We start from the raw sequence: 15,583 nt of genomic DNA, 5'->3' as shown, positions 1-15,583 counted from the left end.
CCGTCCCCATTCAAAGCCCAGGGGACAAGGGAGAGCTGCCCCCAGTCAGACGCCTCTAAATTCTTGGAAGCAGTTTTCGGCCTCCAGGTCTGCTCTCATTGGCTCCTTCCTCAAAGTTGGGGTTCCCTTCCCCCACCCCCAGTCCCCCCTGACCCTCTGTCGTGGGAAAGGGATGTCCGGGCAAGAGGCTTGCTTTAGGGTGTGAGAAGGGCGGTAACAGTCACACAGGAAAGAAAAGTGTGGCAGGAAACAGCCCAGAAAAAGGGTTTCCCCCCATCCCCATGTGGGCAAAGGCAAGGTTGACTGGGGGTGTCGTGGGTGGGGTAGGTGCTCCCCATGGGAAGGGGCATCCCCCCTCTTTCCCCGTCTGCAGAGAGCCCATTCACCATTATGTAGTGACGAAATGCTCTCACAAGATAGGAGGGGGGGCGGCTTGAACCCCCGGGGTCCTGGTGAGCACCCTGACACCCTTGACTCTGCAAGCAGGAGGCAGGGCCCTGGCCAGCCCCCTCCTCTGCTCCCCCTCAGGCGCCCCCCCCCGAGAAATAAATATCAGGTCTCTGGCTCAGTGTCCCTGGCCTAGAATCCAAACTCACCAGCTTGGCAGGGAAGTGGCAGCCAGGCCTCCGGGACGCCTCCAAGAGGGCCAAGAGCCACCTTCCCCAAAGAGCCCAGCTGCCCCGCACCTGGGCCCCGGCTGCCCGGCCGCCCCCGCACCTGGGCCCCGGCTGCCCTGCCGCCCCCAACCGGGGCCCAGGCTGCAAGGCACCGGTGCCCACGTGCCGCGAGGGGCTTCCCCTTCCAGCCTGGGAAAGCGCAGGTGGGCAGGGAGAGGGGAGCGGGTGGGAGGAGTCTCACCGGTTTCCAACCAGGAAATAAAACTGAAAGGACAAACCCAGCCCCAAAGTACACGACCACATGCAGAGGGGCAAGGGCAACTGCGCCCCGGGTTCTGCCCCACTCCCACGGGGGCTGCCCCACCGGCAAGTTTGGGCAGACACGAGAAGGCCCAGAAACAGGGTGGGCTGGCTTGCTAGGCGGGGCCCTCAAGGTCACTCAAGGGCTCAAGGACACTTTGGGCCTCAGCCTCCAGATCGACAGAGGTACCCACGGCAGCGCCTGGGTTGCAGAGGGGCAGGGAACAAGCCAACTCACAGGTGCTGAAGGGGCTTGGGGGGGTGAGGGGCTAAGGCAGTATCCCTCCCCCCAGCACAGGACTCACAGAGGAATCTCAACCCTGGGGCCTGCCACCCACCCCTGCAGCTGGGCGGGCGGGCTCCTCATGCACCTGGCCACCTGCACTGGAGTCTGAGAAAGGACCTCACTGGGCCAGGAATGGCCATCACTGCCTCCGTTGTCATGCCTGGAGGCCGAGCGGAAGGTGGGAAGGGAAAGGAAGCCAGTCCCTTTGGGGACCCACCCTGTCTCTATAGCTCCCTGGTAGCCTAGGCTGACCTTTGTGATGGGGACACACTAACCTAAAGGAGGCTGAGGGCAAAAAGAGAGACGGGCTTAGCTGGAAGATGCCTGGGGGGCCAGGCCGCTGCACGGAGGGGCCATCAGCCCATTGCAGATGACAGTGACGCCAGGACTGAAGGGAGAGGGTCATCGTAACCAAGCTAGGCCCAGTCCCTCCTCTTGTCCCCCCACCCAGCCGCATCCGGCCTGTCCTATCAGCCCCCTGGTCTGGATGCCCCTGGTCAGAACATGAAGACCAGCCACCTGGCAGTGGAGCCGGTCCCCCAACCGAAGCACAGCCGAGAACCCCACCACCCTCTTCCCAAGGAGACCACTTGCCCTACCAAGGTAAATAAAGGCACCGCAAACCAGGGAAGTTAGAAAAGTCTCTTTTAAGTTTTAAATTAAAATTTCACCCTGGTGAGATGATTGATTTGGGAACTACATCCAAAGGCAAGCCCTCCGCTGTCACCCGTGCGGCCGGGCGCAGTGAGGGAGGGCGGGCGGCTGCGGGGCAAGCCCCTGCCAGCAGAGCCCGGGCCCTTGGCCTGAGCCAGCTCTGCAGTCCCGCACGAGCCCTGCACACCCAGCTGGAGACAGAGGTGACACCAAGAGAGGTGACAAGAGCCAGAGAGCCACTGAGGAGCCAGCCACTAACTGGGGGTGGGGAGAGCCTCGTGATGGCAAAGAGGCCCCCACACCAGCAGCTCTGGGAGCCCCTCCTGCCGCCACCACTTGGAGAAGTGGGTGGTCCTTCTCCCAGAGGATTCCAGGTGAGACCTTTGAAAGGAGGCAGCTGGCAGACTCCGTGTGACTGCAAGGTCACACCACCTGGCTTCCAACCACCTTCCCTGGGACTGGGGTGGAGGAAGGGGTGCTGGCCCAAGGGGAGGATTCTCTGGCCCATCCCTGCTGACTCAGCACCCCGGTCAGCCAGCCCATTCTCACGTACATTAGTTAATTTTATATATTTTTATATATTATAGTTATATATTAAAAAGAAAAACTTGCCTGAAGAGAAACTCCTGAAGGACCCAAGTGGCTCAGGAAGTTTACTGTCCCCCCACCCACAAAAACTCTTTTATAAAATCTTCCAGTGCGAACTTCAGGAAACCCCTGCCCACCCCAGCTCCCCCCTGCCCTGGCCCTCCTGTGTCCCCCACGACCCTGGACCGCCCCCCAGCTCCAGCCCAGCGCCCGGCGGCATCCAGTCTCATCTCTGGCCATCCATCGCAGCCACGGCTTTCTGCTGGGTGCCCCCCTGCTGTGCTCCCGGGGGCCACGTGGGCTGTGGGTGGTGGAGGTGGTGGAAGCTGTGGGCCGTCGGGGAGGAGGGCGGGATCCAGGCAGCCTGGTGGCTAGGTGGGGACGAGGCCCAGAAAGGGCTGAAGTTTGCAGGGGGGGAGCAGGCCACGGCAGTCATGGGGCTGTTGCTGTTCTGCAGACCCTCGGAGGTGCGAAGCTTGGAGAACATGGCCAGCGCGTCAGGGAAGTTGGGCGGCGTGGCAGGTGTGTTGCTGGGGGTGCACATCTGCTGGGAGAGAACGCACATGTCGGGAGGGCTGCACCCTTGGGCCCCCAATTCCAAGCCATGGTCTGTGATCTCACCAAGCCTTCCTGTGGGGCTCACCCAGACCGGCCCCTCTTTTACCCCCATTTATCCCTCCATAAGCAGTTTCAACAGGACAAAAAGCACCCCTTGCGCCCTGAGCCAATAAAAAAAATGGGGACAGTTCCTACAATTTCCATCAAAATCACAGTATTTCCTGATGCTTGGGAATGACGCCCTGAGTGTCAGAGTAAATGGCCAGAAGCTGGGGTGTCAAATTAAAGCAAGGACAGGGGAGCAGCCCAGGACACCACTGCTTAGCGCCTCACCCTCGGTACGAAACCAGCTGGCTCCCTCAATAATCCGTCCACAGATGAGCCGAGGTTGTCGGTCATGGGAAGGTGGCCAGGTCCAGGGTCTCCCTCCTATGCCAACCTGGGAGAAGTTCCACTTTCTCCCTGCCTGGGTCCCCTGCACATCACAGTACCAGCCAGCGGGCCTCGGAGCCCCGCCACCATTACCTCACTTCTCACAGGGCTGCGAGGTCATTTTGATTGTTCTCTGTTACAGAGGAGGCAACTGAAGCCCCGAGCTCAAGCCACTTGACCAAGGGCCCAAGTCGAGAACCTGGGATTCCAGGGCTCCCAGGTCTATAGGCCCGAGCTCTTAACCGCTCCCCAGCCACAACTCTGCACTGAGTCAAGTGCAACTTCATGCCTGGGTTCCCCAGAGGACCAAAAAACAGGGATTTTGGATTCCTGTGTCCCCAGCGTCCTCCCCCAGGCGGGATGCTGGCAGAGTGCCCCAGTCTGCTCAGTCCCTCTCAGCCCTCTTCCTGGGGTAGTTGCAAACATCCCGACATGCTGTCTGCCGCTACCCCGAGCAAGGACCCTCAGCCAGGAAGGGTAGGGGCTGGTTGCTGGCACCCTCCCTGCCAACACCAGGGACCATCGGCCCCCCCAACCCTGCAGCAGGCGCGTGCCATCCACCAGCATCTCGACAGGGCGCGGGGAAGAGGTAGCAGAGAACCAGGCCTGCACAAAGCGGGGTCTGACCCGGCAGCAGCTTCTCCCTTTCCCAGGAAGCCCTGGGAGCCCTTCTTTGAATTTCTCCTAATTTTAGCAACACCGGCCCCTCCCCCAGGCACAGGGCTGGGGAGCAAGATTCTAGGGCTCTTCACCTTGCAGGCAGGGAGTTTTCACAGCTCTGCCGTTAGACCCCGGCCAAAAACAGGGACAGGCCCACAGGAGGCGGGGCAGACCCCCTTTCATTAACTGCGCCAGCCTCACAGCAGCAGCTGAGGCGCTCCAAAAATTGTCCTCCTCAGGGGAGGCCAGAGGACCCTGAGCAGGCCCGGCCCCACCCAGACCACTTCCCTCCTCCCTTCACTATTCCCCCCCCCCCCCACCTAGGGCTGACTTCTCAGCAGCAGGAAACAATGAATGGGGGGTTGGGGGGAGAGGCCAATTTCATCACAGCATCGTGACCGACTTCCCCAGTTCAAGTCAGCACTGCCTATCTCCTCAGCAGCCACCCTGCTCCAGAGAATGGCCTAGATCAGGAACAGGCCTGTGCCCACTTGCCTGTGTGAGCTCAGGCAAGTTGCTTAACCTCTCTGGAGCCTCTCTCTACCTCTGTACATCCAGGGGTTTGGACCAGGTGCTATAAAACCCCCTCCATCTCTGTGCTTCTAATAGCCATGGATAGAGCTTTCCAGCTCCTGAGCATACCCAGTGTCCCCTGCACCCTGCTAATGCCCTACTGTTTCTCATCCAGTGTCTTTCTCCTCATCCTGGCCTTTCCAATCCAAGCCGGGCGCCCCCCTCATCTGGGAAGATGCCTCCAATTGTGTATGCACAGTAATTATGGAACAAACATCTATCAGTTACTCATGCCCTAGGTCACTTCTGGTATTGCTTTATGCCATTACTGATCTCTGGTGTCTTTTCCTTTGATTTATTATCTCTAAAAAAAAATGACCAACTCCTTGAGGGCAGGGATGGTGGTGTCGGCAGTGCTGATGGATACCTGGTGGACTGATGGATATATTGATCGTAATATCAGTTACAAAACCAGCCACTGGTTTTGAGGTAAGCTCCAAGAGGATTATAATCCCTTGGGATTTGCAGGGACCCTAAAAGGACCACCGATCACAGCTCTTGTAGGCAAGACTCCCTGTTCAAGGCAGCAGGGTGTGCTGGAAGCCTGGGCCTTCTGAAATGACCACAGTTGGTGGAGCAAACCTCATGGCCCTTTTGACAGTAGTTGGAGGCCCAGGCCTGGGAGCCGGAGCTTCCCCTCGGTCAGGTGCAGGGGAGGGTCCCCTGGAGGTGAACCCCCTCTTGGTAGTTTACCAGGAGCCGGGCCTTAGCTGCCACAGCCCTGCAGCCAGCACAATTCCCCCATCATATTCCAACGCATTTCTGTTTTTTGACTTATACACAGCATGGGCCATTCCAAGCGAAAAGCTGGTTTAAAAGGTCAAGACAGACCCCTCTCTATCTATCCTTTGCAACTAGATGAAAACAGGGCGTCAAGGACAAGACACAGCAGAGGAACCATTTGCCGCTCCTCTAAGCAAGGCGGCAGCGCTGAGAAGGGAGCCGTGGACAAGGACACCAAGTGCTAAAAATGCCAAAAATGCACTCCGAGAGCCACAGCAGATCTCCTGGGGAAATCATGTTTTACAGCCCCTATCTCAGGGCCCAGTCCCTCCTCCCCCAGCAGGGCTAATAGGTAACTAGAGGGGTAGAGAAGGCATTCAAGCCTCTAAAGTGACAGGGGTGTCCTGTGACCGTGGAAAGCAGGATACGTTATGGCCAGGAGGGCAAAGGCCCAGGCCTGGGGCCAGCTTGGAAAAGAGAATAAAGCAAATCCAGGCCTGAACCACTGAGCACTGTTTCCTGTGGTTTTTACATTTCTTCACCTACTGAGGTTAAATGCATTCTTGGCTTATCTTGTCAAAAATCTGTAAGTCTTCCACACTCAGGGTATGTCTTTTTCCATGAACAGGAAAGAGTGAACATAACTCTCTGGGTAGAGCCCAGCTCCCAGGCCAGGGTGGATTTATCCCTTTCCTGTTCCCTGTAGAGCTGGGTTGTTGGGGTGGGGGTGGGGAGCCGCCACTCCAACAGGAAGAGGGGGCTCCCCATAAACAGACACCCCAGGTCCCAGTCCCCCAGGGCCCTTCACTCGCGCTCCCAGTTCCCCAGACGTCTAGTTATCATCCGAGCCCCCTCCCCATTCCCTGCCACCCAGCTACCCCTCCGGCCACCCTCGCCCCGCTCCTAGCCCCTGGCCCACGGAGGGGGCCGAGCACAAGGTCTTTGGTCGAGCTACAGCAGTCCAGGAGGACGGACCAGGAACTTGGGCGAGCTAGCCGGCCAGGGAGCCGCTCTTTCCTGGAAGACATTTTGGCTCTTTGTTTACATCGCGGCGCGGCGCTCCCCGGCAACATGGCTGTCACCGCCGGCGGCTGACAGCGGTCCCCTGCCCGCGCCCTCGGCCGCCCGGGTGGGCTGCGGGCCCGGGCGAGGCCGGCCCTCCCCCCGAAGCCCGGCCACACTTACCATCTGGTGGTGGTGGTGGCTGTTGGGAATGTTGGTTTCTTGGAAAAACGTGCTCAGGGCGGTCTGCGGACAAACACAGCGACAGGGCGGCGGTTAACGGGGCCGGGGCAGGAAGACCACCGGCCGGCCCTACGCCGGCGGGGCTCCTCCGCAGAGTCCGCGGCGCCGCGCTCGGGCCGCCGGGCCGGACCCCTCGACCCGCCGGCCTGCGTCGCTCGAGGGGGCGTCCCTGGGCCACGCGCGGGGGTGCCGGGTGGCAGGGCCCCGCGCCCCACGCGAGACCGCGCGGCCCCGGATCGCCTTGCGGGGAGATATAAATAGAGCTTCCCTCCCCCCTTGGCGGCGCGCGGCTGGGCGCCCCGGCCCGCACCCCCGCCCCAGCGCCGGAGCCGGGGAGCGGAGCCGGCCGGGAGAGCTCGCTCGGCCCGCACGCACCTCGAACTGCCAGTGGGCCGCCTGCAGCAGCTGCTTCGCCTGGTCGGCAGCGCAGCCCGCGGCCAGCACGAACTGGTTGATCATGACCTGGTGCCGCAGCTCATCCATGTTCACCGACATGGCTCCGGCCGGCGCGCACTCTCGGCCTCGGCGGCCGCGGGAGGCCGGCTGCCTTCGGCTCGTGATCGCCGCCGCCCGCGGCCCCCGGACCCTCGTCCGCCCCGCCGCCCGCCCGCCGCCCGTCGGGCGAGTGTTGTGGTCCGGCTCGCGCCGCCGGCGGACACCACAAACAACAGCGCGGGGCGGGGTCGGGTGTCCCAACGTTCGGGGGCCGCGAGCCGCCGCCGCTGATTGGCCCGCGCTGCTCGGCCAGCACCCGGCTCCGGTGCGGACGTTCGATTCGAATCCTGCGGCCTGCGGGCCCGCACTGTTTCTCTTTTTGCCCGGCCGCGCCCATTGGCGGACGTCGGCGCCGTGGGGCTCCCCGGCATTGGCTGGCCGCTGTGTTTTGGCTCGTCCTGGCTCGGGATTGGCCACGGCCGGGCTATTGGGGCGGAGCCGCGCGCGCTGATTGGCCTCCCGTGGGCCTGTTTGAACTCAACTTGAAAACCTTGAGTGCCTGCTGATTGGCCGAGGCTCCTCTGTTTGCTGTTGTAGGCTTGGGGGTGGTGCGGCCAAGTTCATTCATTACTTCATTGAAACCGAACATGCTCAGCTGGAAAAGCAAGACAGAGTAGCTTTGACTCATTTCCTCTGAAAGATGCGGTCATCTCGAGAAACAGAGTGATCAAAATAGAAAACAGAGCCTTTGCAGCTGCTCAAGTCTCAAAATTGTTTATTTTTTTAAACTTTCAAGCAGCTTTTTTTTTTTTTTTTTAGCTTTTTATTGAAATGTAAGATACCCCCTTCATGCCTCCTTCCAATCACTACTCACCCCAGGGGTCAAACAGCCCTTCCCTACATTTTTAGGGCAAAACTTTACTCTCTGGAGATGTAAGCTAGTGTTAATGTACACTAAATAGAATTGCAAGGGGGGCGCGGGAGGGAGAAATGAGACTTTCTCGGACACTAATATCCCAAACTGAATTTTTTTTCCCCTTAAATTGATTGACCTAACTGAAACTTTAATTTCTACCATCTTTTAAAAATAGAGTGTTTCTATACAGGTACTGGCTCTCAACTCTAGACATTTAAAAGCAAAGTTTGCTGATGTGCGCTGAGCTTCCACCTTCTGGATTAGGATTTAACATTCAGGGTTTCTGCTTGGGAATTGTGGGGGTGGGGAAAGAACTAGGAATTTCAGCAGACCGAAGAAGGCACAGAGGTTAGGAAGGTAAATCTTGCTAGGAATTCACTGTTAGAATTTCTGCTTCTGAAAACCTTAGTAAGTTTTTGATCTGAAATACCAATCACAGAGTATACATAATTATTAGTCAAGAGTCTGCAGAACAGGCTACAACGAAGAAAGCAAGCCATGGTTCTATTTTGACGTTGCCCAAAGTGGATTTAACTCTCCATCTAAGAAAACTTAGCCATATAAAAAATAGAATTATAAATAAGGAAAAAGTTACACCCAGTGTTTATGTACCGATCAAAAACAGCCTCGGGCACTACACTGAGTTTGTCCCATTTAGTTCGTCTTTTTGTTTGTTTGTTTTGAACTGACGGGAGTCAGCTTTTTGCCTGCCCGAACTCGTGTCTCTTGCCGTAATTGCACTTAGCCGCCCCCAAGTGCGCATGCGCTAAGGCCTGGCTTACGGCTGGAGAGTCAAGTACAGCTTGCAGCCCTTCCCTTCCAGTAATTACAAGGTGAAAACAAAAGTGAGCAGCCTGCAGCTGCCATCGCCAAGGAGCCCGGGCCACAAGCAGCCCCAGAACAAGGAAGTACTGTCACTGTGGGGCTCCAGTTTTCACAAGTACATACAGGTGTCCAGCATACCAGGGCCATGAGTAGTAGCCACTACCTGGGCAGAGGCATTCCAGGCTGCAAGGAGCTCTTAGATCTTTACTAAGAAGTTCTCAAGGAAGACAAGGTCCTGAAAAACATCACAATTGCCAACCTTATTTTTTTTCCCTGGATATCAATGTAGTTTATTCCGAAGATTTCTTTCCTGTTTACCATTTGCAGGGCACAGACGTGGGCCCCTGGGAGAGGCGCGGGAGACAAGTCCTCTAAGCCAGAGGGACCCGCTCTGCTTATCTTCTGTGGGCCTAAGGTCACCTGGGCAAAGACAGCAGCAGAGCTCTGCCTCTGATGTGTGGCCATGAGAAGTGGAAATGCTTAATCAATACTTCGGTTTCTGAGAATCTGTTTGGAGATGAATGGGGGTGGGGCTTCCCCTTCTCAGGCTGGGAAACAGAGTGGCTCCCTCCAGGGAGCGCAGGGAGAATGAATGAGGTCATGTTTGTAGAGGGCTTTGAGCTGTTGGGATGAAAGCAGTTCTCCAAGTGCAAGGTATTATTAACTGAAGGTATTATTATTTTAATCTGAGAGGACAACATACAGCAGGTAAAACAGAGCAATAAAGACAAGCCCATTAATAACAAATAAAACACAGTAGTTGCCTCGGAAGGAACAAAATCCTCGTTACCTCAATGGTCTAGAACGAGCCATGACACAGCAACCGAGAAGAGAAACAGCCTTAGCTGGTATTTCCTCGGGGCCCGGATAACAGGGACGTTGTGAATGCAAGTTATTAAGCTGGTGCAGAGACAGAAAACAATAAATAGCTGGTCCGCAACAAACAGCTGCCATTTACCAAGCCCTTCCTGTGAGCCAGGCACCTGAGCTTACTGTCTGTTAACTCATTTCAGTCTTCACATTGATCTAGAATTCCAGTTCATGAGCAAGGCGGTTAAGGCACAGAGGAGGGGAGGAGCTTATCCAAGGTCACAGTGATAAGTGGTGGAGTGAGGCATTGGCCCCGTGCCGTTCAAGAACCTGGTGGTTAACCATTACACCATACTACCTTACTTGATACTGTGGTTGTCCCCTCAGTGGGGCTCACAAGCAAGAGTTACCAAGGGTGCTGGGACTTCCAGGGGGAATCCTTGAAAAGGAGTGAGGTCCAGATGGGGAAAAGGGGGTACCAGCTGTCTTGGGCAATCATAGGGGAGGGGTGGAGAACTGACATTCCCAACCTCTGTCTCTGCATTGCCTTCCATCTCTAGTCCCTTTTCCCTCCTTTCTGCCTCTTACTCCCCTAACCCAAACAGAGCCAACAAAGCTGAGAAAGGGAACTTGAAGGCTCTCAGGTATGAAAACTTTGTACACCTCTGCACGTCTTCTCTGACTTGGAACTCCTAATAGACTTGAGGTTCAGAGAGGGCGAGGAAACTACTAAAGGTCACACAGCCCCTGCCTGATTTATGGTAGCACTGGGATTAGATACAGGTTTGGTTGATCCAAAAGCCCATTTTCTTTCCCCTTTCTCTCCTTGTCTCCCATCCCTTCCTTCTCTCCCTTCCACCCTTCTGCCCCCACTCCCTGCTCCCTTCCTTCCTTCCTTCCTCCCTCCCTTCCTCCCTCCCTCCTTCCTCAAATTCTTATTTCTTGTAATTTCAAAATGCCAAGACAAAGGGACAAGATGGCCAGGAGAAGTAGAAGGATGTTGAGATCAGGAGAGGACGCAGGGCCAGGATAAAGAGACCAAAAGCAGACAAGAAGCACCGAGGCCCCCTGGGTAGCTGGGTTAGTCTGGGCCCAGGCACTCCTGCAGGTCAGGCCCAGGAGGTGGGAGCTCGGGGACTGAGAGGCAGGGGAGCTCCCTTCTCCTTTCGTGGACTTCTAATGTTATTGCTAGCTCTTGTTTGTTTAACACTTTTTTTTTTTTTTTTTTGCTACTACTTGTCATTTAAATGTATGCTTTTTCTGTATGATGGGTAAGGCAGATTTTGCCACTTTGGAAGCATTCATTTTTCTCTAGTCTTTTTCCTTCCAGAAGATGCAGGCTTAGTGCGGGAGTACTTCTCCTCCAGGTAAATCCCAGTTTTCCTCTGTGATCAATTTATGTCGATTGAGAATGTACTCTGAACCCAGCTCTGTGCTATTCTTTATTTGGATGAACTTATTTAATACAAGCACTCAGTGAGGTGGGGACTGTGCATATCTCCAATGAACAAAGAAGAAAAGCAGAGTCAGAGAGGTTAAGTGACTTGCCCAAAGTCACTCAGCCAGCTCAGGATGGAGCTGAGATCTGCACCCAGGTACATGTGTTTGCTCCCAGAGCTGCTGCTCTTAACATCAGTCTACTTTCTAGCCCTGTCCGCACCCTGGAATCCACCTTATCTTCTCTCTTAGGGGTATTGAAAAGACACAAAATCTTGTCTGTCCTGTTGGAAGTAGTGGGAAGGTCAAAGCCAGTCCTCAGGTGATGAGTTCATGCTGGTTTACACCAGATTACATTTTCACCAAATACCACATGTCTACAAGGGACAAAGGCCATACCACTCCCAGCACAGTTAATGGCTTTTCCCAAAAGCAGAACTGGTGGCCTGGACTCTGCCGGCCCTGTACCTGCCGGCCCCGTGATAAGGCGGCCCCACCTCCAGCTGCCAGGTAGGTGAGTCTCTGGCAACCCTTCCAAAGGGTGAGCAGAGGTGGGTTTTTGCCAAGGGGGACAGAAAGGGAAGGCAGAGAGACAGCATTCTTGGGGTGGGGGGGGTCCTCCTCAGGGGTTCTCAATTGTCTGCTTGGATTCAGGCTCCAGCCACTCTCTATGGGACAGGAATTGATCAGCCTGGGCCTGGCTAGCCCCGCCCTTGTGTCCAAAACACAGGAGGCCTGTTGCTGTGGTAGCCACTGACTTCGGGCTGGAACCAGCCTTCTGACCTGACACGCCTTTTTCCCCCCTGAGAACTCTATTATACACCGAGTTTGTCTGTAACCTTTGCACAGGTTGAAGAATAATGAACAATCACCCCTGTACCCAACACAGAACTGAAGTCCAAGACTAGTGCCTTTGAAAACCCCCACATGACCCCTCCAATGTATCCTCCTTTCCTCCCCTGAAAGACTCAGAATCCTCAAATTTGCGTTAATCCCTCCCTCGCTTTTCTTTGTCATTTAATCCCGTGTGTGTCTCTCCAGACAATGGAGATGGTGAGTGTGAGAGGCTGATTCCATCGCATAAGTGACTCGCCCTTCTGCTGGGCCCAGTCCCTCTCTTCACTCTGCCCCACGGCTGGCTCTCTTTTTCTCTTTTTCATGACCTCTGATCCAAACTAGGTCACAAGGATACAGTCCAGGAAGGCTTCCTGCAGGAGGGATAACTGAGCTGGGAAGAATTTGGGTCAATGGAAAGGAAAAGGAGGGGAATTTGGGGAAGAGAAAACAGTGCAAACCAAGGCACCTTGAAAACAAGTACATAGCAAGGCCCATGGGGCTCCTGCTGGGAGACAGCGGGGTCGGGGAGGTGCTGAGCCTGGAGAGGCAAGGCTCAGAGTGGGCCTGCCCTGGGCAGTGGGGGAGGAAGGGCGTGAGCATCATTTCTTTATCCACAAAAAACAGTACAGGTCCTCAAGTTGGTGCAGAGACTCCTCAAATTAGTCAGGTTAGGCTAAGCGATGCTGATGTAACTACAACCCTACCGTCTTAATTCTCACCCAAGAAAAGTTCTCTGCCATTTGATGACTCTCCAAAAAAAACTGCCTTCTGGACAGTGATGTAATGATCAATCCAGCCCGTGGGAGCTTCCACTGTCTTATAGCTCCTAGTTGGCAGTCTGCGTCTGTCTCTGGTTTTTGTAAATAAAGTTTTATTGGAACACAGCTGTGCTTATTAGTTTGTGCATCAGGTGTGACTGCTTTTCTGCTACAGCAGAGCTGAGTAGTTGCCACGTGGACCACAAAGCCAAAAAGGTTTCCTATCTGGCAGCAGGCAATGAGAGGGCTGGAGGGTTGAGTACTGGCAAGTAAATGCAGCTCTGCTCACGGTTCATTGTCCAGGAGACTCTCGTGGTCTCTTCTAATTTCCAGGGGCCGAAGAGGCTGATCCTCCACACACCCCGAAGTAGAGAACAGCGGGTTGGTGAACATCAGCACTGAGCGAACCACCGCCATGCGGCACCCCCACAGGCACCAGGCTGCTGGGCAGTGAGGGTGAACCTGTTTTCACTTGCTTATCTCTACATCCTAGAGTCATAGAGGGAATTTAAATGGACCAGGACTCAGCAGAACAGGGGAATGTTGGAAAAGTCTGGGGTTTCCGATGAGATAGTGTTTGATGTTTTGGAAACTTTCAGGAAAACAGGAAACCAGGGTATGCTGGCGGGGAAAAAAAGAGGGAAACAAAGTTCTGGAGGAGAAGCATTTGCTTAAAGTAAAGCCCCTGGTCTTTATTTTTTTTTTCTCCAAGTTTGGCAGTGACAGGTGCCTTCCTCCTTTGGGAATACAGGGCACCACAGGGTGAATGATGAATGTGTGCTATTTCCTGACCCAAAGAGTCCACGGCACACAGATCACTCTTTGGAGCAAGCAGGGTGCTGTTAATAAACATAGGGCAGTGTTCCGCATAAAGAGGAAGGAAGTGCCTACTGAGAATGAGAGCACTGGGTTGTACACAACATAATTGGGAAACCACCAGAACACGCCTTGTCACCAGCGATATCTGTGCCCATCATGCACTGGACCCTGAGAGCAGTCACAGAAAATCCCATGACCTGCCCTCAGGGAGCTTCCAGACCAGAGCTGCCCCAATGACCAGACTGTGCAGAGCCCAGTCATCAGACGGGATTGTGCAAGGAAACAGGGTGTCTGTCCAGACTTGGAGGCAGTTACAAAGCACAAGGTTCACTGAAGTGTCTATAGGGGAGTTTAAGGTCAAGAAGGACTTCCACAGACAAGAGGAGAAGGGTGGTGGTGGTCAAGGGGCTTGTAGGAAAATGGTCCTAATTCAGATAAGGAGATGATGTGAAGAAAGCGGGTGGGATAAGGAAAGCAGATTAAATGAGAGAGGCGAGGTGAAAGGGAGGAGGAGAGAGGTCCCCACGTGTTGCCCTTTTCCTTAGGTGCCACCGCTGGCTTGGTGATGAGCAGTCCTGGCCCAGGGACAGGTTTTCCCCCATGGAGGCTGCCAGGGCAGGCAATCTGTGGGTAAGACCTGGGGCTTTAGGCTCAGGTGAAACTCAGGCAGGTTCCTGCTCCCCTGGTTGAGTGAGCCTCAGTTTCTTCATCTAAGAAATGGGAACAATACTTATGGGTTGCTTTGAAGATGAAATGAGATCAGACATTCAAAAGTGCTTGGACGAAGCTGTTGCTCAAAAACAATATTCTTTATAAGTATTTAAATAGTTGTTTTCCTTTCTTTCTTTTTTCTTTTTTTTTGGCGGGGAGGCTATTAGGTTTATTTATTTATTTATTTATTTTATTACTTTTTTAAACAGAGGTACTGGGAATTGAACCCAGGACCTCAGGCATGCGAAGCACACAGTCTACCGTTGAGCTACACCCTCTCCTAAATGGTTGTTTATTTAATGATTCCCTACACGTAGGAAACAATGCACTGTCAAATCCTTCTGGTGGATTTGAAGAAACCTTAAGACCAGAAGTGTGCTGGGAAACTGGCTCTGGGGAATGGGGGAAGCCCTGATTCACAGCCTTTGATGGTTTCTGTGGTTTAACTAGTCCCATTATAGCCGTTTTCAAGCTACCAACAGTTTAACAACTGGCTGGCAAAATTCCGAATGATCAGTTCTGGACAGCAGGCCCCAACCCAATGGGCTTTCTAATGAGAACATGACACCTAAGTGAAGAGTTAACAAGAGCGGTTCATAGACGCACATCCCCAGTGCACAGAGGGCCGACCCAGATGGCGAGGGCTCGAGGGCCCTGAAGGGTGGCATTTGCTTCCAGCGCCATGACTGGGGCTGCTGCATTGTGGGGAGAAGAAAGAGGCACAGGCTGGCTTTTCCTCTGGCCGTTCAGTATCCAACACAAGTGTATGGGGGAGATGTGTTCCCGGCATTCTGGGTTCCAGTGGGTGTGGGAAGATGATGTCTCAGGGGAGCCAAACCCCTGGGCTCTGCCTGCAGCCAGTGGGGCACTAACTTCAGTTTCATCATTACCTGATGAAGGCAGGGTCTCAAGTGAACATTCTGGCTCAGAGGCCTGGAACTCCGGCTTTAAAAACTTGTCTTTTAGAATCCAGCTGCTTTATAACAGTTATTTTTAGTTTAAACAAAGTACTCACTAAGCTATGTGCCAGGAACTGTGCTAGGGCTTCACATAGCTTGGCTAACTGGATGTTGCTGTTCTCATGTTCATTTATAGAGGAGGAAACTAAGGCTCAGCAAGGTTGAGGAACCTTCCCAAGATATACAGACATAATAGAGAAGAGCTGGTGGTTTTTTATTCTTATTTTTTTATTGAAGTGTAGATGATTTACAGTGTTATTTTCAGGTGTACAGCAAAGCAATTCATATATATTTTTTTTTAAAATTTCTGTTTCTTTTCCATTACGGCTCATTGCAAGAAATTGAATATGCTTCCCTGTGCTTCCCAGTAGGTCCTTGTTGTTTATCTGTTTTAAGAGCTGGGTTTTGAACATTATTCTGTTTGATTCCAGTGCCTGATA

The 15,583-nt window shown here is 54.2% G+C and overlaps 1 protein-coding gene across 2 annotated transcripts; it reads right to left on the bottom strand.

Moving 5' to 3' along the window:
* Positions 1 to 1,831: 1,831 nt before the first annotated feature.
* Positions 1,832 to 7,424, bottom strand: UBALD2 (UBA like domain containing 2). 2 transcript variants are annotated; one of them, XM_074343742.1, is made up of 3 exons: positions 7,012 to 7,424; positions 6,577 to 6,639; positions 1,832 to 2,992 (listed from the first exon to the last, which is right to left on the bottom strand). In XM_074343742.1, the coding sequence occupies exons 1-3, from the start codon at positions 7,129 to 7,131 to the stop codon at positions 2,672 to 2,674; spliced, it is 504 nt and encodes a 167-aa protein (XP_074199843.1). In that variant the 5' UTR covers positions 7,132 to 7,424; the 3' UTR covers positions 1,832 to 2,671. The 2 variants fall into 2 exon arrangements, with proteins under 2 accessions (XP_074199843.1, XP_074199844.1); XM_074343743.1 differs by having other exon boundaries at positions 1,832 to 2,989; positions 7,012 to 7,423.
* Positions 7,425 to 15,583: the final 8,159 nt, after the last annotated feature.

Source organism: Camelus bactrianus, chromosome 16 (assembly GCF_048773025.1).
Source record: "Camelus bactrianus isolate YW-2024 breed Bactrian camel chromosome 16, ASM4877302v1, whole genome shotgun sequence".
Classification (NCBI taxonomy): Eukaryota; Metazoa; Chordata; class Mammalia; order Artiodactyla; family Camelidae; genus Camelus; species Camelus bactrianus.
The sequence above is the reverse complement of the archived record's forward strand: the minus strand, read 5'-3'. Positions and strand labels throughout refer to the sequence as shown.